The sequence below is a fragment of the Camelus bactrianus genome, chromosome 6 (genome assembly GCF_048773025.1).
Source record: "Camelus bactrianus isolate YW-2024 breed Bactrian camel chromosome 6, ASM4877302v1, whole genome shotgun sequence".
NCBI lineage: Eukaryota > Metazoa > Chordata > Mammalia > Artiodactyla > Camelidae > Camelus > Camelus bactrianus.
In genome coordinates, this window is record NC_133544.1 from 80,568,869 (window position 1) to 80,594,337 (window position 25,469).

The following is a 25,469-nucleotide window of genomic DNA, read 5'->3' on the forward strand; positions in this document are numbered from 1 at the left end:
GTGAAGGGTCAGCAACCCTAACGCTCACATTGTTCAAGGTTCAACTGTGTAACATATGCATACAAAGCACTCTGGGATAATGTACACTAATATCACCAATTCACAAGCATGCTTTTACTTGGTTGGTTATTGCATCAAGTTCAATAATGCAGCCAGGTCGAGCAGTAGACTGTTGGCTCACAATATTAAATACTTCTCCAATAAGTTTCTGTAAATAAAAAAAAACCAAAATGTTAATTATCAACAATATATGAATCTACAGTCAATACGACACAGCATCTTGAACATTAAAGACCCTTCGAAATGTTCATTTATTGACTGTGGCCATTCATACAATCAAATACTTCAACTTCCTATACTCATTTGGATTCTCATTTTTAAAATTAACTAAGCAGAAAAACTATAGTGTTTATGTAAAGTATATAACTTCATAGCATCTAGTTCTTTTACTAAGTCTTCATTTAGCAACCTTAATGCTCCATGATACATCTGGCTGAGGGCCTGGCCCAACACCTATGTGTATGGTTTGCAGATCTGCAATGCCATTTAAAAGTACAATCTTGCCAGATCAAACGCAAAGGCAATGGCTGAGAAGAAGTGGGACTCTGTGTCTTGGGGTGAGGATGTAATCCTAACTATGGATCTCAAAACCCTCAAACCTTCCTGCTGAAAAAGGCAGTCTTCCTTCTGCCTCCTTTCAAGCAGCCTTCTCTTGCATAAAAACCTTTCAGTAACTTGCCCTGAATCAGTGACCTCACAAGGAGATGCCGGTTCTCCTCAGCACCACTTCCACTACTTCTTACTGCCTGCAGGTCACTAACAGGAGTAAGATCCCAGCTTAGCCTAGGCTGTACGTACAAAGCTGGCTATGGGAAAGCAGCATATACACCATAGTTGTAGGATCTTCCTAACTCACACAGCACATTTCTAGGGAGCATGCATGGGAATAGCTTCTATAAGACAGGAGGACAAAATATATGCTTGGGTAGGGGTCAATTTATTGGTATGGGTACATTCACCCAAGAATCCAGATTTAAAATGTTAGCTCAGAAGTGATGCCAACAGTCTGCTGCATTTGTCCAGTGATATCTGGACTCAACTGTGGTCTACAGTTGATGAGGTTAAAACACTGGAATTTCTCTAACACACCATGAATCTTTGCTACTTAATGTGTGGTCACTGGACCAGCAGCCAATAGCTTTTTAGAAATGCAGACTTTCAGACCCCAAAGCTACCACATCTGCATTTTAACAAGATCTCCAGATGGTTCATACGCATGCTGAAGTTTAAGTAGCACTGCTGTAGGTCAGAGGGTCTCAGCCTCGGGTGCACACTGAGCTACCTAGGGAGCTCTGACCGTTACTGAGACCTAGGCCCCACTTGCAGACACTGGTCTGAGGTACAATCTGATCATCAGGCGGTTTACAAGTTCCTTAGGAGCTTCCACTACACAGCAAGGTTGAGATCCCGTCACAGAAATACCTATTTCAGTTAAGGATTTGCCTCCCCTGCCCCGACCCTTCTGCCAGCACTGTAACTAACAAATGTACCGAATGCCTTCTTCAACCCTACAGGATCCCACTCAACTTCACCTCCGATTTTAAGGGAGTAAACTCAATAACTGAGATAAATAAAAATTAATGCAAAAAAAATGAACAAAGTATCAAAATTTTAAATAAAGCCTCCAACAGTGTCTTGATGAGCCATACTGGAGTCTGAGGCAAAAGTAAAACTATGCAGACATGTTTTTATGCATTTTTTAATGGTTAATTTTCTTTCAGAACACTAAAGTGGCTGAATAGAAACTTCACTCTTAAAAGGCACACATAAAATCTCACATACACCAGGACCAAGGGCAAAAGCAGTCATTTGACAGGAGGATGGACCAGACCTACCTGTTAGTCTTAGAGGGCCTCCTGGGGCAGCAGGGGGCAGCTGTGGCTCACCCTGTGACATAGACACTGGGGGCGGACATATCACGGAGCATTCATCTGTGTAAGATCTCTGGGAGGCTGACCCAACAGCCTATAGGCACAGTGCTGGGACGTCTCAGGCCAAATAACAAACTGGGCAGGGACACAGCAACACTCATCAGCAGACAGGCTGCCTAAAAATTTTCTGAACCCAGAGCTGCCTCTAGACATGCCCCTAGACACAGCCCTGGCCACCAGAAGGCTGAGACCCAGCTCGACCCACCAATGGACAAGCACTGGCCCCTCCAGCCAGGAAGCCTGCACAAGCCTCTAGACCAGCCTCAACCACCAGAGGACAGACACCAGAAGCAGGAAAACTACAGTCCTGCAGACTGAGTCCACAAACACAGGCCAGGCAAACACTACCCTGGAACCAGCTGGCCCTGGCACTTGGTTGGTGAGAGGGGAGTGCACTGCTGGAATGCACAGGGCATCTCAAACAGAGGTTGAGAAATGTACCTACCACATAGGTACAAAATGAAGCAAGAGAGGAATATATTTCAGGCAAAAGAACAAGATAACACCCCAGAAGAAGAACTAAGGCCCATGCAGACAATCTACCCAAGAAAGAGTTCACAGTAATGAGCATAAAGATGATCAAAGAACTCAGGAGAAGAATGGATGCCCAGGGTGAGAAGTTAGAAGTTTTAACAAAGAATTAGAAAATATGAAGAACAACGAAGCAGAATCAAAGAATACAACAACTGAAATGAAAAATACACTAGGAGGAATCAACAGCAGACAAAATGAGGCAAAAGCACAGATGAGTGAGCTGGAAGACACAGTAGAAGAAATCACTGGTGCTGAACAAAAAAAGAAAAAAAAATGAAAAGAAATGAGGACGGTTTAAGAGATCTCCGAGACAACATCAAATGTACTGATATGTGCATTATAGGGGTCCCAGGAGAGGAGAGGGAGAAAGGGCCCAAGAAAATATTTGAAGAAGTCATAGCTGAAAACGTCCCTAGTGTGGGAAAGAAAACACGCACCCAACTCCAGGAAGTGCGAAGAGTTCCATACAAGATGAACTCAAAAAGGAACGCATCAAGACACACTGTAATGAAAATGACAAAAATAAAGATAAACGAAGATTATTGAAAGCAACAAAGAGCAAAAAATAACATACAAGGGAACTCCCGTAAGGCTATCAGCTGATTTTTTTCAACAAAAACTCTGCAGGCTAGCAGGGAGTGGCATGATATACTTGAAGTGATACAAGAGAAAAACTTACAACCAAGAATACTCTACCCAGCAAAGTCACTCAGATTAGATGGAGAAATCAAAAGCTTCACAGATGAGCAAAAGCTAAAAGAATTCAGCACCACCCAAACAGCTTTACAAACAAATGCTAAAGGAACTTCTCTAGGTGGAAAAGAAAAGGCCACAACTAGAAACAAGAAAATTATGAAATGGAAAAGCTCACTGGTAAAGGCAAACACACAGTAAAGGTAGGAAATCATCCACACACAAAGCTAGCAGAGAGGTTAAAACCAAAAGGAATAAAATCATCTGTATCCATGATGAGCAGTTAAGGATATACAAAATAATTAAATGTAAAATACAGTATCAAAAACAGTAATTGTGAAGGGAGGAGAGTATAAATGCAGGGTATTTAAAAATGCATTTGAAATTAAGAGATCAGCAACTTACAGCAATCATGTATGTATATATATAGAGAGACTGCTATACCAAAACCTCACAGTAACCGCAAACCAAAAATATGTAATAGATGTACACACAAAAGAGAAAAAGGAATCCAAACATGGCACTGAAGATAAGTCACCAAATCACATGAGAACAAAAGAAGAAAAAGTTAAAAAAAAAAAAAAAAAAGACCTACAAAACAAATCTAAAACAATTAACAAAATGGCAATAAGAACATACATTTCAATAATTTAATGCTCCAACCAAAAGATAATCTGGCTGAATGGATACAAAAACAGGACCCGTATATTTGCTGCCTACAGAGACTTACTTCAGATATACAGACACACAGAAACTGAGAGTGGGGGGATAGAAATGGAAATCAAAAGAAAACTGGAGTAGCAATACTTCTTTCAGACAAAACAGACTTTAAAACAAAGACTGTTGCAAGAGACAAAGAAGGATACTACATAATGATCGAGGGAACAATTCAACAAGATATAAACATATATGCATCCAACATAGAAGCACCTCAACAACTGAGGCACATCAATGAGTATTACTTTTTAACTTGAAAAAAAATGAAAATGGAAAGTTTAAGAAAAAAAAAAATTGGTAAGGGGGGAACAAAAGACCAAGATAAATTTTTAAATTCCAAGGATGTGTTTAACGGCTCTAAATGAATTTATATTTTCTGGAAAACGAATGCCCAGGTTATTGAAAAAATTTGCCAATGAGATCAATGAACCACACAGGATGCTCTGAGAAATCATGGGGACTGCCACAGCCAAAAGACTATAAGCAGGCAAATGTTCCAATTTTCAAAAAAGGAAGACAATATATTTCTGTAAGCCAAAATAAAGAGCCTGATGCCTGTTTAGTACAACATTTTAGTCATCAAGAGACGTCAGGGTACATACATTCAACCTATTATACATTAAAACAATCGCCTCATACAAATTTGGTTTCCTTTTTTGACTGCAGACGATTTGGCAGACAGGGTGTTTTTTATTTCAGCAAAGTACACAACAAGCTGCCTCATGCATATCCTTGGGATAAGCTGGAGAAATATTCCAGACAATAAAAATGGAGAAGGATTTCAAATGTATACTGCTACGCTCTTTTTTCAGTCCAGTCCAGTTAAACATTTTTATAATTGACTTAGATGAAGATGTAGAAACAACATTCATCAAATAGGCTGGTGAGATAAGTCATAAAGCAATAACACAAATAACAGAATCTGGACTCAAAAAGATACTGAAAGGATGTACTGGTGAGTGGAGCCTAGCAAGGTGAAACGTAATAGAGAAATAAGTCTACATTTGGGTCCCAAACTCAAATCCACAAATACACGATGGCTTACTGGAAAAAAAAAAAAAAAGAGAGAGATGTGATATTGAACTGAAAGTCAGCTCAATATGAATCAATTACATAAAAGAACTTGGTGTGACTACCAAAGCACAATACTATCTACTGAGAGAGGCCATAGCACCGCTACATTCTAGTGATCCTACAATGCCCAGTGTGTAAGCAAACTGAAAACTGCTTGGAAGGGTATCCAGAGTCAAATATAAAACAGATAAATGTATGCACAGAGAAGCAGCAGGTTTGGCCTGAGCAAAAATGTTTCGGGGTTACAAGATAGGTATCTTCAGATACCTGAGATGATCTCACGTGCAAGAAATACTAGACTTAGTCTACATACAACTAGGGCTAGCAAGCAGGAATTTAAGGATTACAAATTTAATGTCAATGTAATAGTAAGGGTAATTCAAAGACAGAATGGGCCGCATCTAGAGTTGAGTTTCCCTCCTTGGAGGCCAGATGACAAACTGGCAGGAACACAGCAGAGAGAAACAAAGCATCAGACGGCTGGTTAGACTCAGTGGCCGTCAAAGTTATCTTCCAACTCTATAGCTGTAAGACGCTACTTTTCTAGACTTTCACTGTGCCACATCTGTGGCTCCGCTCCAATTAGGTTTCTCACTGTTTCTGGAACAAACTTTATTTATACATGTACTTTCCTGTATCCATACTTTCAGGCCATTCTCTCATTCCTCAAAGACTAAGAATGTGTCTTTCTAAATCTTATCCATCCATCAAAAATGAACTCAAATACTGTCCTTAATAAAGACATCTATGCCTACCCTAATCTCATCTTTCTCTCTCTCCTCTGAATTATGAAATAATATTTGGCAATTAATTACACACCACCTTAAGACACCCCTTCTGTGGCAAAGTGTTATTTAAACTTTTATTATTAATTTCTCTCCTCAACTAAATTAAAATCTCCTTAGCAGCAAACACTGTATTCCCTACACATCTAGGGGCATGTGACATTCAAAAAGAGTCTCTGATTTTCAATATTGGAAGCATTTTTATTAGAACAGTTATTTTATGAAAAGGCATGTTTTTACAGATAATGGAAAATTCACTATTCAAATCTGAGTACCAACTGATATACACGACTTCCAGTTCAAATATAGAACTACCAGAATGAGAATGATGCCAGCCACTGACAACATATTCTGACCAGAGGATTTTTTAAAATAGTAAATCAAGTTCAGAAAACTTCAAATTCTACAACCTAAACACAAAGTTTGGTAAAGCTGCCTTAAAACCTTTCTTGAACAAAGAAAAAGAACCAAATTAGAGAGTAAAAAAAGCCAAGAAAAAAATTATATTTCAGAAAAAAAATCTTAATCCTTTTTTAAATGTAAAATGTGTGCATGTGTGATGTATAGACTGTAATTTTGATCCGTGGCCTTGAAACATAAATTAAGAACAAACTTGTCATACAGAGCCCAGGACAGATGCTCATTCCCTAAACACCAAATAACAAATAAAAGTCCTAAACAAAGTCAAAAGAGAATTCCTTATTAGCTTAAGGTATATTAATAAAGATAAGCAAATACTTACTGAAGATTCTGGATCTGACAGTTCATCCAATAATTTCCTTGCATCTACCACAGCTTGGTAGAGTCTCAGATTTTTGCCATCAGAAGCAACAAAGCAAGCGCTTGCAGAATTGCAGTATGTGCCTGAGAAAGCAAACCCTTTGTATTATGATATATAGTTCATTATTAGCACTGCCTGAAGTATGAGAAAAAACAGTCACACTTCTCCTTTTAGGCATAACCATGGTTCAGAATCATAACTAAACAGATACAATAGATATAAAATTATTAAGAAAAATTTCAATAGAAAATAGGTTATGAGAAGGAAGATTAAAAAAAATTTCTAGAAACTCTAGACATCAATCAGTCTGGTGCCTACATTCTGAATACTTATTAAGAATCCTCCTGATAATGACAAACAGACAGCATTTTGTATATACGTAACAGTTTTGAAGCTTCTATTAAATTTCACTATTAAAACGAGCACTTACCTAGACAGTAACTGGGAATAAGAGTTGGAAGCCAAGCAACATTAGAGAAGGCTGAAGTATGTAAAGAGTTAATTCGTGCCAACTCTGATACTCCTCCAGTGTATGACAAAGGTCCTATCGGGTCCACGCGCCACAGGATGAGCTCACTGTAGATGGCATTTGGGTCATGAAATGTGCGTGTGGCTGCATTTCTAAGAGGTTGTTTCGAGGAAACTTTCATGTGTCTTCCAGGATCCATTAACCTATTTAATTTACTGTCTGGTTCCCACTGACAATCTGATTCAGGAGTCAACAGAGCATTATGATGAGATGATGTCAATAACAGTGGTAAAACTGAATGACATGCCAAGTCATTAAGGTGAAATCGATGACCACAGTATCTAAATTTGTGAGAAACAGTTAGAACAGTGGTAAAGGCAGACTTATCAGCAAAAGTGACTGCCCACTGATTTAAAGAGCCATCTATGTGTTTCGAGACCATCATCACTGTGGGAGCTAAAATGTTCATATGTGTGCTGTGTGATCTAGAGTGTGGCTGTGATCCCTGAGGACTGCACACAGGCATCGTATCTTGGTGTAACAGGGTGTGGTGAGATTCTTTCGTAGCATTTATACAGGCATACATCATGATATTTTTACTAAGAGAGCTTGCATCACCAGATGGAAATGCAACAGGAATCCGAGAAGAAAAAGAAACCTGAAAAACACAGTTATATGATTCAGTGTAAGTAGTCTGCCTCCTCTCAAGAGTCTTCCAAAAATACTTCTATTTTCAAAATGTCAAACTTCAGCTTTCAAGCCAAAAATATTTTCAACCTCATTATGGTCTAATCCCTTTCCTCTATTTATGTAATATCATATCTCTATTCTTAGCCCAGAAGACTGAAGAAATAAAGTTTCAAGTGCCTTGCTGATAACATCTAAATGACTACAACCACAGATCTAAATAAATATCTTTCAGAAAGATAACACATAAAGATAGCTAGATTTAATTAATAAAACTGGGGAGAAGGGGACTCATTCTCAGTCACATTTTAGGGTAGTTTCTTAAATTTATTCAAAATATTATGAATTTCCAGAAAAAAAGCTAATACACATATATTCAAATATTCAGTATCACATTTCAAAGTCAAATTCATTTTACTTTTAATTAATCAAGTTTGTAAAATTTGTGATCATTGCTCCTCATTGGTAGTAAGTTGTTCTCTTCACAGTTGCTTATCAAAAACAAAATCATTGAGTATTTCTGAAAACCTACTAAATCTGAATAGCATCTCTCTTTTTTTTAAGAAATGTTGAAAACTGCTTCAGTAAAATATACCTGGACTTGTCTAAATATTCCAGGATTATATTCATCCAAGTACTTTACATGCCACACTAGGAAGGTACCATCCACAGGGTGTATGGTGAAAAGCATGTCAGGGTTCTTATTCCATTCTGTTAGCAGCATTTCGATCTTCCGGTCAAGCAGGACTGTAGGCAGAGGCATTGGCACACTAGGACGTGAACAGGTTCTAGGACTTCCCTCTCTTTCTCCATCTTCATGTTCCGATGATCCTGTACCTGCCTCAGATTCTCTATCCAGGGATAATTCTAAATCAGAAAATAAACTTATCAGTACATACTAGTAATACTATAAAATTATTTTACATACTAGACTATCCATAAATAGCATATAACTTTAGAGATCATAAATTCCTTTTCCTACTTATGGCCAGGAAAAAAAAAAGGAAGGAAACTTTTCTGGTCTGAACTGAAAATTACTATATTTCTTCATTTTAGATGAATAAAAATTTCATTCACACTATCATTATTATTATCATTATTAGCAAAACTTGGCCACCCACCCCCCCTTCAAAAAAAAAAAAAACCATGGCTTCCAAAGTAATACATTACTCAATGCAATATAACAAAGCAGAGAGAGTTAAATCACAGATGGTCTATAGCACTGGTCAGTAAACACCTATGGAATCAATGGAAAAGTGAGAAGGAAGGGAAGATTACAAACCAAAAGTGGTATCACAAAAAGTTGCCAACCAGAAAAAAAGAAAAATCTGAACACAGGACACTAACCATGGTCCAGTTTCATATGTAAGCCCCTCTCTCTTTCCTCCTGTGAATGTTCCTCATCTTCTCTATCTCCTTCATCGCTTTCATGATCTATCTGCTTTTCAGAAAGTTTCCTTAATTGCTGCATAAATATTTCAATAGATGATGTAAAATGAAATTCTTTGTTGTTTAACCAGTGAACTACAAAGCCCCCATTTCCATCATCAATGTTAAATACAGTGCCAACCAAGACATTTGGAATATCTGTGGAATAAAAAAAAAAAAAGGATTCAGTATCAATTTTTAATGTCTTAAAATATTATAAGTGCTTATAAAGACTAATTCCATGACACAGGAAACATGCTAAACAAAAAGTCAATGTAACTCTAGCAGAATTTGTAAAACTTTTAACTGAATTTAATGGTAAATGTAAATATTAAAAACTAATGACACAGACCTATATGGAGTTAAATTACTAATTTAAAAACCAAATACACCAAATGCACAAACCTTTATTGAATCCTGGTTTGGCGATGAGGGAAGAGAAATATAAAACAGAAATGCAACTATACAAGAAATTTTTGAGATAACTGAAATTTAAATATGAACTGAATATTAGAGATTATGAGATTATTTCTAATTTTCTTAGGTATGATAATGTATTGTGATTACATAAGAGAATTCCTTTATTCTCAGGAGATGCTCATTAACTATGTAAGGGTGATGTGCCATGATGTGTGTAATTTACTTTGAAAAGATTAAGGAAAAATTTCACTCACATACACACATACATATGTGTCTATACAGAGAGAATATAGCAACTGGCAAAATGTTAGCAATTGTTGACTCAAAGTGAATGAAATGAGTGTTAACTGTACCATTCATCCAACTTTTATGAATGTTTTAAATTTTCCTAAAAAGTTGGGAGAAAATCATCTCAAGGAAGAACATAGGAAGGCACGCAAATTTATAGTGTTTTTTCTCCATTTGGGGTAACTGAAATGCATGCTATAGACCAGTTCATGTAAAACAGTGTAATTCAAAAATATACCTCCTTAATCCCAAATCAAATTATAAATAATACATTCAATATAAAGGGAAAATGAGTCCTCTGCAAAAAGAAGTGAAAATCTAAAGATGAAATGCATAGGATATTCTAGGAGTGCTTTACTAATGAGTATCAATGTTAAATAAACTTTCAAGTTGTTCTCTCTCCAGTTCCTGGATGACAGTCCTGGTTTTCTGATAGAAAAAACAAATCATATAAAATAGGATCTGTAAATTAACAATCTTGTAAGACACATCCCTTACATACCTATGAAATATTCTTGTTAAAAATGTTTAACCAAAATCTTATCATGGACAGATACTCAGCCTGCAAGACATCCTACAAGATAAACACAAGATAGCCTTTTTGAGACTGACCTTTTTTAACAACTGAGGGACAAAGAGACTATTTTCGATTAATGCAGTTTAAAGAAATAACAAATGCATTTTAATAAGAATCTATATGAAAACAAATATACGTATGTATATGTATGACTGAAACATGGTGCTATACACCCCACTCAACATGTTACTGACTACACTTCAATTTAAAAAAAATTTTATGATAAAATAACGCCATTTGCAGCAACATGGATGGCCCTGGACAATGTCATTCTTAGTGAAGTAAGCTAGAAAGAGAAAGAAAAACACCTTAGACATCACTCATATGTGAAATCTTAAAAAAAAAAAAAAAAAAAGACAAATGAACTTATATATAAAACAGAAACTGACTCACAGACATAGAATACAGACCTGTGGTTGCCAGGGGGGAGGAGGGTGAGAAGGGATAGACTGGGAGTTTGAGATCTGCAGATACTGACTGGTATGTATAAAATAGATAAACAAGTTTATACTGTATAGCACAGGGAAATACATTCAATACCTTGTGGTAGCTCGTGGTGAAAAAGAATGAGAAAATGAATATATATATATTCATGCATGACTGAAGAATTGTGCTGTACACCAGAAATTGACACAACATTGTAAACTGACTATATCTCAATTTAAAAAAAAATTTTAAATAAACTTAATGGAAGAGTAAAAAATAAAATAAATTTTAAAAATAAAAATAATCTATATTTTAAAATGAACTATAATATATTAGATGAAATTATTTTTTCTACATTCCCTGCATGCAGTAACAGTACTGAGGTTACAAAGGCAAATACTCCTTTTATTAGAAGACACATTTTGAGATATTTTGGAAATGTCATAGAATATTCAGAGGGTAAAGGAAAATGCTGGCAGAACTTTACTTTCAAACGGCTCAGCCAAAAATAGGGGAGGAAGGAGTAAAGACATATATATAGAGGCAGAAGAGAGGAAAAAGAGCAAACATGACAAGAGGTTAACAACTGGTGAATCTGGGTAAAGGGTATATGGTATTCGCTGTACTAAAGCTTTGGCTTTACTGCAGGATTCAAAATGCTTTCCTGAAAAAAAAGTGGAGAAGAGTCCTGCAAAATTATTTGCATTTGCAATCAATTTGATCAACCTAAATGTCGTATTTATATATCATACCTACAAATGCATGATATTAAATATTTGTACAAAATAATTTTTTAAATAATATGAAGGTAAGTTAGGGTGAAGATGTTAAAAGTGGTTAAATGGTGAGGTTTTTAAAGATGCTGGAAGACAAGGCCCAATGGCTACAGGATATAACCAGTACTCAGACTCAAATGATCAGTCAGAATGCGTATCCACAGGGGACAGTCCTGTGATCCTATTCCATTTGATCAGGATAGTGTATACAGTTAAAAAGCCAAGGTTTCTAACATTTATTGAGTTTACTGCATACTACTACTAACTACATTTTGTTTGAAGTTAGGTCTTCATCACAGTCAATAACTCAAGATGAGGTTCTTTAAAAAGGTTAAAAGTTTATAAAAATCTAAAATCACCACCATTTTGAAAACAAGTAATGTTATAAAGACAATCCTGGAATATAATTAATATGTTAGATCAGAAAACTAATACAATCAAAGTAACATTTAATCAGCTAGAACAGTGCTATTCAATAGAAATATAATGCAAACAAATGCAAGACAAATACGTAATTTTTATTCTACTAGCCACACTATAAGAGGGAAAAAGAAACAGGTAAACTTAATTATAACAACATATTTTATTTGACCCAATAAATGCAAAATATCATTTCCAGATGTAATCAATATTAAAGAAAATTATTCATAAAGACCTTACATTGTTTTATTGTTTCAAAGTGTTAGCAATCCAGTGTGTATTTTACAGTATATCTCAGTTTGGACTAACCACATTTCAAGTGCTCAAAGAGCTGTATGTGGTTAGTGGCTACCACAGTGGACAGCACATATCTGACAGGGCCACTGCTCAATGGGGGAAAGCATCGAAAGGTCACTCTTTTGGAACTGTATTTACTGAATATCACCTTTATATAAATAAACATTGAAAAATAAAATCCGGGGAAGGGGGTGGGAAGGGATAAACAGGGAGTTCGAGATTTGCAGTACTGTCTGGGATGTGTAAAACAGATAAATAAGTTTATACTGCATAGCACAGGGAAGGATATTCAGTACCTTGTAGTAGCTCATGGTGAAAAAGAATAAGAAAATGAATGTATGTATATTCATGCAAGACTGAAAAATTGTGCTGTACACCAGGAATTGACACATTGTAAACTGACTATATTTCAATTAAAAAAAAAATAAAAAACAAATAAAATAAAATCCTCTGCACCCTGAAGCAAAAGACTTCCATTTCAAAATAAAAATGAGTATAACTTTATATAAATATAGTTCTACCAGCAATGTGATATGAAACTTACAGGTCTTCTCAAGTGTTTTTCATGTAGAAAGAAAACAATGTTTTTTTTTTTTAAACAATGACCTTAAATAAAAGCTTTTGAATATGCTTTTGCCAACACTGAACCTGCCTCAAAATACTTTTCAACCACATGGGTAGAAAAGAGCAAAAAGAAAGTATCAAGGTTAGTAAGAAAAAGTGTCTTTTCCTAGGTGTGGGACAAGAAAGTCTATGGGAGTAGAGAATAAGATATGCTGAAATATGAGAGCAACTATGCAAAAATACACTTAAAGTCATGAAGAAGAGCTGAGAAGAAAGAATAATAGTGAAAATATAAAAAGGAGGAAAATCACCCAAATTAACCAGGCTGCCACCACTTGTGTTCGTTCTCAGTTTCATTCATTCTCAGTAAATTAGAGTTTCTCAGTTTTAATTTACTTAGAAACCTTGCTGTACGCTGGATAAACAATGCTGCTGAAAAAACTTATTTGAAGTTATCCCCTGAGAATCATATTCTCGATTTAAGAAAAGGTACCTTATATTATATTCCTATTGCAAATAAGGAGTATTTTAAAAGGAAACATGGCGTACTGACATAAAATTAAAAACAGGGTATAAAAGTTGTCCCACTTTTCTATTTACTTATCTTATTTCAGCATATTTACAAGAAATAAAACTACTATCCTTTACCTGTGGCAGGATTGATGCTTGCTGCAATGTGAAAATGACACAGAGCATTTGCGTGGTGGGAAATGTGTCTCTGAACTTCATGTGTTGCCATCTGGTCAGGCGTTAATTCAGCGTGAGTTACAAGAACAGAAGACCTCCTTTGCCCTTTTCTTAGATTTTTCAAATGGTGTATTGTCTAAAACAGAAAAATAATTACTAACTCCCAAGTCTGGAAAGTCTAATAAATGCCAATCAAAGTACTTTCAGTTACTAAGGATTCTACAAGTTTCCTCTCTGTAAAACCTGACCATCTTAAAGGAAATTTTAACTACAATAGAACAATTTTGAATGTATTCTCCATTGGTCTTGTAAATTATAGTTCAAGGCAGCAGTTGCTCAAAAATACTTATTAATATTATCTACAGAAACCCCTACTAAAATTAGCAGTCCAAAGTCTAGTTTTTTCAGGATATCCCGGAACTGAGATGAAACTTACTAGTCATAAAACTTAAAATTAAAAAAAAAAAAAGGAATCCATATCTTCCTACCAGGAAGAGTAATATTTCTCCCCAAATTTTTCACCTAGAGCTAAACAGTCAACTAAAATAATCTAACATATGACCTCTATTATAAAGATAAAAAGAGAGTACAAAAATATACAATGACAAGGGGTATCTACTCAGATAAGAGCAGCCAGGAATGACCTCACGTAAGTGTTGACCTATGGGATTTGCTTAAATTGAGACACGTCTCTGTGATAAAAATTCTCCACTGGCATACTGAATCATCTGAACTATCTGGACATGAGGCCATGTCACTCTCAGCACGACCTTTTCTGCACACTGTAACCCCACCTTCACCACATTTCCTTACTCTGTCACCTAACCCACCCCCAAAACCATGCTTTATAATAGTATCTCATTCTTTTCCTTTGTTCTTCACATTCAGTTAAGTTAAACGTAGCATCCTCTCAGTTCTTTCTGCACTGAAGTGAAACATCTGGTCCTTCCTTTCAATTTCCACAGCCCTTATCCCTTTTCATGTGGAAAACAGTATCAGCTCTACGGTGTGTCCTCTGCCTCTGGTCTCCTTGCTCTGGAGTTGCTTATTTCTCTGATTATACGTCTCAAGTTATTCTCACTCCATCTTTGACATTAATCATTATTTTTAATTAGTTTAGCAAGGCTGGTATAATATTGGCTGGTTATTTTCTCTAGGAACAAAGTGTATAACTTAAGCACATACAGAATTATACAGACCTTATAGTTAGGAGTTTTGTAGGAAAGGACATTAGAAAGAAAAATAGTTCATAAGTCAGATAATTAGGATTTTTCTATTAAAAACAATTTTAACATTATTAATAACATTATTAAAAGTAGCAAAAGTGTATCAAATCACTGGTTACATCTTTAGTTACATTTTGGCTTTTATTTTATGTAGCAGTTAGTAATTCAATTTAATACTTGAAAAGCAATATATTAGGTAACATGGAGGATAAAAAGACATCTAAAAGCCCTTAGTCTCCAAAAACTCATGTAATTTAAAGGTAAAATATGTTACACAAGTATATACAAATGATTGGAAACATCTAGTAAATTAAATACTTTATCCCACTAAATTTCAATCAATAGCAAAACAAAACTGTTCTGACTTCTGGTTTTAATTCCATTTATGCTTTAAATGTTGAAAAAATTTATAAATAATGCCCAATCACAGACAGTATCAGAGCAGAACTACTTTATATGAAACCTTTAAGGACCACACCCTTGGCCTATCACAAACCCAAAAATATTTCTGCTTGCTAAAACTGCAAAGCCATTTTGGCTATACAATCATTAAAGTGTCAATGTAAATGTACAATGTAAAAGTATAATTAGTAATGTAGACAGATGTTTGTAACACATCAAGTATAAAAAACCAGTTATAAAACATTACTGTATAAAATGATCTCAATCATTCAAATAAAGACAAAGAACATATACACACACAAACTGGAATAGTTGGTTTATAAATTTCACATTTTTTTCTCTTTCCTAGACTAACTTAGAATAATCATATTCTTCGTGTAATAAAAAGTCACATGAAAAATCAAGAAAATTAGTAACCTACGTTTATTATAATAAATCTCTGATAATTTTCAATAATGTGTTTATCTCATTTTATTCCCTAATCATAATGGACACAACAGTTCCTACTGTATCATAAATAATCTGATTTCTTAGAAAGCACTTTTATTTCATATATTTTGTATTTAAAAGTTGGAAAAATTATTTCACTTTCAAAATATATAATTGTGTTAAATTTTTAATTTTAATAAGTTCATTTACTATCTTAACAATATCTTTATCCCTAAGGATCATTTGATAGTCATTTTAAGTAAAACAAAAATAAAATTTAATCCTTATGAAACAAAAGCAAATTTTTTTAATTGAAAAACAAAATATTTTTAATTACAACCAATTTCAAGAACTTTTACATGTTTTTACTAATCAAAGATGCTTACTTCTAGAGATTTTCACATTTGACATGCAAAACGAAAGAATTAAATTTATATTATTTACCTAGACTACAAATCTGAAATCATTACTATCTGTATATGGCTTCTACGTGGCATAAAATAAGTAAGAATTCTTTGCTATTAATTTCATTATTATGTGTACCATGTGCACTATCTGCATCTTAGCTTACGAATTCCCACCAGATTCACATTATCTTCAAAATTCATCTACGATTTTAAATAACAGTACCTCAAGAGCGTGTTGTATTCTGTCTTTGTGCCTTCCAGCATGAGCAAGATTGCTGGCAACGCTGGAAGTGGTAGTCTCACAAATCTGCTCACCCAGAAGACAGTCTTCCGGTAATAAGGTTTCTGCCCAGAGCCGGCAGACACCATCATGGCATGAAGTCAATAACACATTACAGACAGACCCTCTAACAACAAAGAGAAACAAACAAAAGTTACTATGAGGCTCAATGCTATCAATTAATTAAAGGCTACTAATACTTAGTTCTTCATGCATAAAGATTACATTAGTGCAAAACTAACAGTATGATCTATGTGTAGTTAATTTTCCAATAATGATAATGGATTTCCACTGATTATTACACTCTCACCAACCCCCATTTATTACCTGCTCAGACCTGCAAGGTAGCAGGCTGGATACAGGGTGCAATCAATTACCATAAAATAAGAACAACTTAACAGTCCCTTAACACTCACTTTAATTCATTAGAATTATGCCTTGAACAGCTAAACTAAATGACAGTAGAGTATGCTTCCAACTGCTTTAGAAATTACGCTGTGGAGAAAGAGTGGTCCATCAAAGAGCCTGAAAGCACACACAGTACTGCTGGGGACATCACAAAAACTAGGAAACGGTCCTGACAAAGGAAACAGAAATTAATGCCAGGTTACACATGTGCTGCTTGAGAACAAGGCTCTGGAGGATTGGTACCTTTTAAGCAAAACAAACTAAACAGCTAAAGAAAACCTAGTCATTGCAAAGTGCAGAATGACCATAATAAAAGATCATTAAATGTAATTAAACTAGGTGGCTTATGGCAAGAGCTGCAGAATTTTGCTTGATCCTCCTTATAAATAGTTACAAATAGGTAAACAAGTGAGCATATTCATAATAAAACTGTATGGAGAATATAACTTCAAACTGTAAATCAATTTCCATTAAGTAAAAATATCACAGCATCAAGCCGCTGAAGTGATTTAACTGCTAACTATGGGAAAATCTCCCATTAAAAAATACTTACATAGAGTCTGACTCACAGGTAGTATTTTGCAAATGTTTTCAATAGACGCAAATAAGCAGATTGTTACAGTAATCTTTTAGATTCCAAAAATGGATAAATTCCCCAAGTTATTTACCAAGCACCTCTATAATATGTGCTATATTTCCCATTAGGTGTAAACAGTGCTCAGATATATTTAACAGATGAAGTAATCCTCCATCAAGAATGAATAGAGTTCCAAGAAGCATTTTTAGAACTGTATGTGTAATACCGGAACCATCTGTATGGACTTCTTTGTAGTTTGCTTAATCTTCTAAACATTTTTCAGAGACGCTACGAGGAAAAAGTTACAGTAATAAATTCTCTGAGAAGTTTCTGTTGATAGCCCCGATAAGAAAAATCTGGCTAATTTATTCACTGTATCTGATACGCTTTCCCACCATATGTATTCCTGACAGTTTATTGCTATGGTTTATTTTCCCTCAATGTGTGCTTTCCTGTGCCTTACAAACGCTTCCTTCCTAGAATCTACTGCTGCTGCTACGACTGACAACGCCAGCTAACGCTGCCTGGGATACGCAAAGGCCCGTATAAGCATTCACACGTACCCACACACTTCAGTCTCATATGGCTCTCTGAGGTACATGCAGGTACTACCTCATTCTACAGAGGCATAGAGAGCTTAAGAAATTTAATCAAAAGTTCACACACCGAAAAAAAAAAAAAAGACATCTGTTAGCATCTATCCCTAGCATTAAAAACTGCATGAGAACAAAAGATCTATTTATCTTGTTTGCTGCCATATCCCCAGTGCTCAAAACATGAAAAGAGCTAAAATATACTTAAATACATGAATAAATTTTTTTTTAATTTTTAAAATGCTCACAAAGCTTGTAACAGAATTTGTTTTTTTGTTTTTAATTTTATTTTTTATTGAAGTGTAGTTGATTTATGTTAGTTTCAGATGTATAGCAAAGCAATTCAGTTATACATGTTTTTTCTTTTCAGATTCTTTTCCATTATATATTATTAAATAAGAAATTAAATATAGTTCCCTGTGCTATACAGTAGGTCCTTGTTTTTTATCTATTTTATATATAGTAGTTTGTATCTGTTCATCTCAAACTCCTAATTTATCCCTCCCCGTCTTTTCCCCATTGGTAACCATAGTTTATTTTCTACGTCTGAACAACAGCAGGATTTGAATTCAGGCAACTGACACCCAGAACCTGTGCTCTAAACTGCCACCATGTCAATTAAAAGAACCTTTGTTTTCATTATTTTTATAAACATATAACTATACCAACTGAAGTTACATGACACAGTTGTCTAACCTGGGCATATACTTGCTAGTTTTACGCCATGAAAAACCCGTCACAGCCCGGGGATGTGCCAAATAAACAAAGGAAAACTGGGTAGATGCCTGTCTCCTTTTCACTTCATGATGATCCTGAGGTATAATTGAAGACTTCCAACCAGTCATAGGATACCATACTTTCAAAAGACAATCATCCTGCAAAAATACATAGGTCAACATAAAATTAATTCGTACACACACAATTCAAAATTTAAGTAGTCTGAAGAAGCTTTAAAAATAAAGCTATATACAAAAACTAACAGGTGACCTATATATAGTACAAAACCAAATCTAAAATGATGCTTATTACTCTAAATAATACTATTCTTTAGAAATAAGTGGACAATGTGTCCATTAACAATATTCTCTACATCATGTTGGTTTTCAAATAGAGATCGATGCCAAATTCCCCCACTTCAATAAACAAGGGTAGCTCTGAAACCAGATGCCAGCTTGGATGAAATAAGAAAGGACAGGAAGAAGCCATGTTATCAGTCATTATTATCATCTTCTCCTTTTTGAAGAGATCTGAAAGGATGAAACAAATCCTTTTTCGATATGAATTGCTCCTTACTCTAAGTCAGGAACCAGCAAACTTCTGTAAAGGGCCAAGTAAGTAAGGCTTTGTGGACCACAAAGCCTGTGACAGAGATTCTTCTTGGTTTTTTTTTTTTCTTTTAACTCTTTAAAAAGTAAAAACCATCCTTGGCTCATGGACCAAAGTTTTCTGATCCCTACTTCTAACATGATGAGAAGGCATTTAGGCAGTTTTCAGGAACCACCTCTATGACCACTTAAGATATTTACAGATATAACAACAGGCACTGACTTTATCACTTTATTTAGTTCTAAGAATTTTGTTAAAGGTCTGAATAATTTTATCTTATTTAAAGAAACTATCTCCTTTATAATGCTTCATCTTCAAAGGTGAAAAGTACACAAAGGAAAATAGTAAAATGATACCATTTATGTAAAAATCTTAATCTCTTAAGAAACAATGAAATTACGTATTCCTGAAAAATGTGTATAAGTCCAAATATTTTCACCTGGACTAGACAGACTTGTTTTTTTCCATCTTAGTGCTCATGTTCAAACTATACCGCATAATGTATGTTTCCATTAAGGTCTCACTTGGGCATCTGACTTACACAGGAAATCTCTTTAAGTTCCGATTCTGAGACAACCACTAAACAATGCACTAGTTCCTTTCCTCCAAGTACTTTGCTCACCTGAGCATCATTTTCACCTAACCAAATTTACTCCACAAACTATGGCAGTAGTTTCAGACTATGTACTATAAAAACCCTGGAGGTACCTCAGAGCCTCTGCAAGTCATAAATGGAAGTCAGAGAGCTTCCACACGCAGGGAGCAATCCAGCCCCTTCCCGCATTTCCACAAGCCTCCACCTCAAATGAACCAGCCCCATCACTTTCATCTGTTACTGTCTAAAATCACACAAAATTAAACCAGGAAACAGACAAGAAAGACAGCAAGAAAATTCCCAAATATTTGTAAACTAAACAAAACACTTCAAATTTGATTTGAACTGAATGAAAACGAAAGCAAAACATCAAAATTTGGGAGTTGCAGCTACATTAGTGCTTAGAAGGAAATGTATAGCTTTAAATGCTCACGTCAGAAAAGGTCTCAATCAATGGTTTAAGCTTCTACCTGAAGCATCAGTAAAAGAGCAAAGTGAACCCACATTAAAGAGATGTAGGAATAAAAACCAATGAAATAAAATACAAAAAATATAAAGAAATCAATAAATCCAAAAGCTATTTTTGAAGACATTAATAAAATTCATAATCTATATAGAGTAATCAAAAGTATTTGGAGAGAAAACACAAATTACCATTATCAAGAATGAAAGAGGGACAAAGAGGTATCACCTCACACCAGTCAGAATGGCCATCATTCAAAAGTCTACAAATGACAAATGCTGGAGAGGCTGTGGAGAAAAGGGAACCCTCCTACACTGCTGGTGGAAATGCAGTTTGGTGCAGCCACTGTGGAAAACAGTATGGAGATTCCTCCAAAGACCAGGAATAGACTTACCATATGACCCAGGAATCCAGCTCCTGGGCATATATCCAGAAGGAACCCTACTTCAAAAAGACACCTGCACCCCAATGTTCACAGCAGCACTATTTACAATAGCCAAGACATGGAAACAGCTTAAATGTCCATCAACAGATGACTGGATAAAGAAGAGGTGGTATGTTTATACAATGGAATACTATTCAGCCATAAAAACAACAACATAATGCCATTTGCAGAAACATGGATGGCCCTGGAGAATGTAATTCTAAGTGAAGTAAGCCAGAAAGAGAAAGAAAAATACCATATGAGATCGCTCATATGTGGAATCTTAAAAAAAGAAAAGAAAAAGACAAGTGAACATAAATACAAAACAGAAACAGACTCATAGACATAAAATACAAACTTGTGGTTGCCAGGGGGGAGGAGGGTTGGAAGGGACAGACTGGGGGTTCGAAATCTGTAGATACTGACAGGTATATATAGAATAGATAAACAAGATTATACTGTATAGCACAGGGAAATGTATACAAGATCTTGTGGTAGCTCACGGTGAAAAAGAATGTGACAATGAATACATGTATGTTCATATATAACGGAAAAATTGTGCTCTACACTGGAAATTGACACAACATTGTAAATTGACTAACTCAATAAAATGAAATTTTTGAAAAAAGAATGAAAGAGGGGACTACAGATCCTGCAAATATTATAACAACAACAAGGGAATATTAAGAACAATTTTATCATAATAAATTCAACAATTTCAGTTAAATTCCTTGAAAAAAAATTTCCCAAAAATTGACAAAGGAAGAAATATAAAACCTCAATAGCTGTACATCTATTAAAGATGCTGAATTCACAATTTGAAATCTTCTTACCAAAAAACAAAACCCTAAAACAACTAAAATGCTAGGCCCAGATGGCTTTCCTGATGAATTTTACCAAACATCTAGGGAAGAAATAGCACCAATCCTTCACAAATTATTTCAGAAAACTGAGGGAAAGGACTCGTTGTAAAGGGCAGTATTATTACCCAGATACTACAACCAAAGACATAAGAAAACTGTGCATGAATCTCTTTCATGAACAAAGATTCAAATATCTTTAATAAATTAGTAGCAAACCTAATCCAGCAGTATATTAAAAAAAAATCATGACCAAGTGGAGTTTATCCTAGCAAAGAAAAGCAGGTTTGACACTGCAAAAATCAATCATCATATTTTATCATATTAACAGAATGAAAAAGAATTCTTACATAATTATCTCTTTATATACAGAAAAAGCATTTGACAAAAGTAAACACTAATTCATAAGGAGAAAAACACTCTCAGCATGGGAACAGGGACTAGGACAAATAGAAGGGACATACTCAACATGATCAAATCAATCTACAATAAACCTACTAATCACATCATGTGTAATGGTGAAAGACAATGCTTTTCCCATAAAACTGGGAGCAATACAAGAATCACTGCTCTCATCGACTCTACTCAACACTGTACTAGTCCTGGTACTTGCAAAATATTGGGTAAGAGAAAAAAACAAAAGGCATACAGATTAGAAAGGAAGAAGTAAAACTGTCTTTATTTACAAAATCCTAAGAAACCTACCAAAAAAGGCTGCTAGAGCTGACAAGCAAGGTCATAAAACTAAGGATCAAAATTCAAAAATCAACTCTATTTCTATATGTTAGCAACAATTGGAAATATAATTTCCTTAAGTATCTTTTACATTAGGAAGATAACAAACACTGCTAAGGGAAAGAAAACCTAAATAAAAACATTTATAGATCAGAAGACCAAAAGTAACTGATGTATAATTCTTCCCAAACTGACCTCTAGAGATACAATGTAAACACAATCAAAATCACAGAAAGTCTTTTGTAGAAACTGACAATATCTGTGTGGAAATCAAGGCTGACACCACCAAAAATATTTTAAAAGAAGAGGACAAAGTCAGGTGATTCCCACTACCTGATTTCAAAATTAACTAAAAGGCTACAATAACCAAGATACATTATTAGCATATTTATTAACAGAACAAAATAGAGACCAGGAACAGATCCACAAATGTACGGATAATTGATTTTCAACAAAGCTGTCTAAGAAATTCAATGGAGAATGGACTGCCTTTTTAAGAAATGCCACTGTAATATCTTGATATCCCTTTGAGAAAAAACTGACTTCAAATTAAAAAAAAAATCTCAAAGTGTAAAAGTCAAAACTATAAAACTTCTAAAAGAAAACACAGTAAAGTATCTTTGTGACTTCTGGGTAGACAAAGATTTCTTATATCTACGACCCAAAAGCACAAACCAATAAAAAAAAAATAATTGCTAAGTTGGACTTCTTCAAAATTAAAAACTTCTGAACATCAAAAGACATCCAAAAAAATGAAAAGGCAAGTCACAGGCTGGGAGAAAATATCTACAACACATTTATCTCTCAATTTTGCTAGAATATGAAAAGAACTCTTAAACTCTATAATAACGAGAAAACCAATCCAATTTTTTTAATGAGCAAAGGACAAATAAACTCTATCAACAAAAGTATACAATAAGCATGTGCTCAATATTGTTAGACATCAGGGAAATACATATTAAAACCACAATAAGACACAATTACACAACTATTAGAATGACTAATATTAAAAAGGCTGACAATACCAAATCTTGGCAGGAAAGTGGAGCAACTGAAACTATTCAATTACTAGTGGGCATGCAAAATGGTACAACTTTGGAAAGGGTTTGGTACTTTTTTGTAAAGTACCATGTGACCCACTAATTCCACTCCTAGGTATTTTTTACCCATAAGAAATAAAAAGAAATGTTTACAGAAAGACTTGCAAATGAATGGTCATGATATATTTGTTCATTTTAGCTTAAAACTCCAACTAACCTAAATATCCATCAACAGGTGAATGGCTAAACAAATTATAATACATTCATATACTATATCATGGAATGGAATATATATGGAATATAAAATGGAATTCAACTCGGAAATAAAAAGAACAAATTATTGATGCACACAAAATGGATGAATCACAAAACACCGTGCTAAGTGCAAGAATTCAGACACAAAAGAGTACGTACTATACAATTTCATTTACATGAAACCCCAGCGAAGACAAGTCTAATCAACAGTGGTAACAGCAGAGCAGCTATTTACTACCTGGAACTAGGGATGGGAGTGAGGATTAACTGGAAAGAGGTAAAACAAAACCCTATGAGATGACAGAACTGTCCTGTAACTTGATGGTGGTGATGATTACACAGGTCTCTAAGTTTGTCAAAATTCACTGACCTGAACATTTTTTAAACAATTTTATTTTATGTTAATTACATATAATTACACCATATAAAGTTAATTATAAAAAAATAATAGGGCAAGATTTATGTACAAGGATATTCATTTTTAATAGTAGTAGAAAAAAATTAGAGCCACTAAATGTTCATTGATAGTTGTCTGGTTAAATTATGGCACATATCCATTCATATGATGGAAAATTATGTCACCTTTAAAAAGAATAGATGTATGCATATTAACCTATCTATCTATGATACAGTAAGTGAAGAAATCACCTTAAACAATATGTATGTACACACACACAGACTTCTGTGTGGTTTACAAAGGCATAGAAAAGTCTAAAAGAATATATATTAAATGAGAGCAGTGACTTTGGGGGGGTGAAAGAGGGAGGGCTACCTGCCGGGGGATTTTCATTTTCTCTGCATGTTTCTCTTAACAATAAATACATATCATGTTTAAAAAGTTATTTCCACATTAAAGGGGGGAATAAAGGTCAATAAGCCAATCCTTAAATAACTGAAACACTGAATCTAGGAACAGACTCGCTCTCAAGAAGGGGATGAGAAGTTTCTGAGAACAGTCTGTAATCTGCTCCCTCCCTTCCTGCCACAATCACTCTCACAAATTTTTCTCATCCTAGCCCTTAGAAAGCTCAATGTTTTACTCAAAAAAGGTAATCTTCTATTAAAGAAAAATGTTCTTGGAAAAACCAAAACTATTTTAAGTAACTTTCAAATTTTACAAAATAACCAACTGTTACAGTGTTCAGATACAAACTTTATAAACTAAATTTATTCATAGTGATTAGAATAATGTAAAAACAAAGTTTAGTAAAACAAAATTCATAAAAATAAACGAGATAAACATCTAGCAAGCAAACCAGAAAAAAAAATTCTTAAGCTGAAGATTTAATCAAGTATGTCTTGTGGGGACAAAGGGCTCTTTAATAAGTAAGACCTTACTTTAAGCTCAAATAAAAAGTGAAAATACTCTTAATTTACCACACTTACTAAAAACAGATCTTACCACAAAAGTGCTCAATGAAGTATAATATTAAAAATCCTGAAGGTAGTTGGATTTGAGTCCCCAAAACCCAAAACATCTGAACCAAAATTCTGCCATGTGTAGCAGAGGCGGTAGAAAATGCTTTCTAGTGGCAGATCACAGTTACCATCTGTTTCATCAAGTCAAACTTGGCTTTATTAACAGCAGCAGAACAGATTGGAGGGAAGAGGGAGCCAACATTACAAAGATAGTTTCTGTTCTTTTTATCAAAAGGCTCTTAATTAGATGTGGTATCTGAAACATTTGGCTCCTAGTTAAATTGAACATTGAAATCTTAAGAAAATGTGACTAATAAAATATTAAAAATACTCAATAGTCAATTGTTAAGACTGTGTACAATAAAAATTCAGAGAAAGAAGATACTGGCATTATGGAATACGCATACAAATCACCT

At 34.6% G+C, this 25,469-nt stretch overlaps 1 protein-coding gene across 3 annotated transcripts in view; it reads right to left on the reverse strand.

Annotated features, from left to right (window-relative positions):
* The window catches only part of DMXL2 (Dmx like 2), a 133,236-nt gene that overhangs the window by 68,017 nt on the left and 39,750 nt on the right, over positions 1 to 25,469 (reverse strand). For all 3 annotated transcript variants that reach the window (XR_012507665.1, XM_045506239.2, XM_010969516.3), the window contains exons 7-14: positions 18,633 to 18,811; positions 16,302 to 16,485; positions 13,576 to 13,750; positions 9,079 to 9,318; positions 8,327 to 8,598; positions 7,006 to 7,702; positions 6,537 to 6,658; positions 119 to 208 (exon numbers count right to left, since the gene is read on the reverse strand). Coding sequence is in view for 2 of the 3 variants with exons in the window: in XM_045506239.2 (XP_045362195.2) it covers positions 119 to 208; positions 6,537 to 6,658; positions 7,006 to 7,702; positions 8,327 to 8,598; positions 9,079 to 9,318; positions 13,576 to 13,750; positions 16,302 to 16,485; positions 18,633 to 18,811 (1,959 nt within the window). In the remaining variant the exon portion in view is untranslated. The remainder of the gene's footprint in view (positions 1 to 118; positions 209 to 6,536; positions 6,659 to 7,005; positions 7,703 to 8,326; positions 8,599 to 9,078; positions 9,319 to 13,575; positions 13,751 to 16,301; positions 16,486 to 18,632; positions 18,812 to 25,469) is intronic.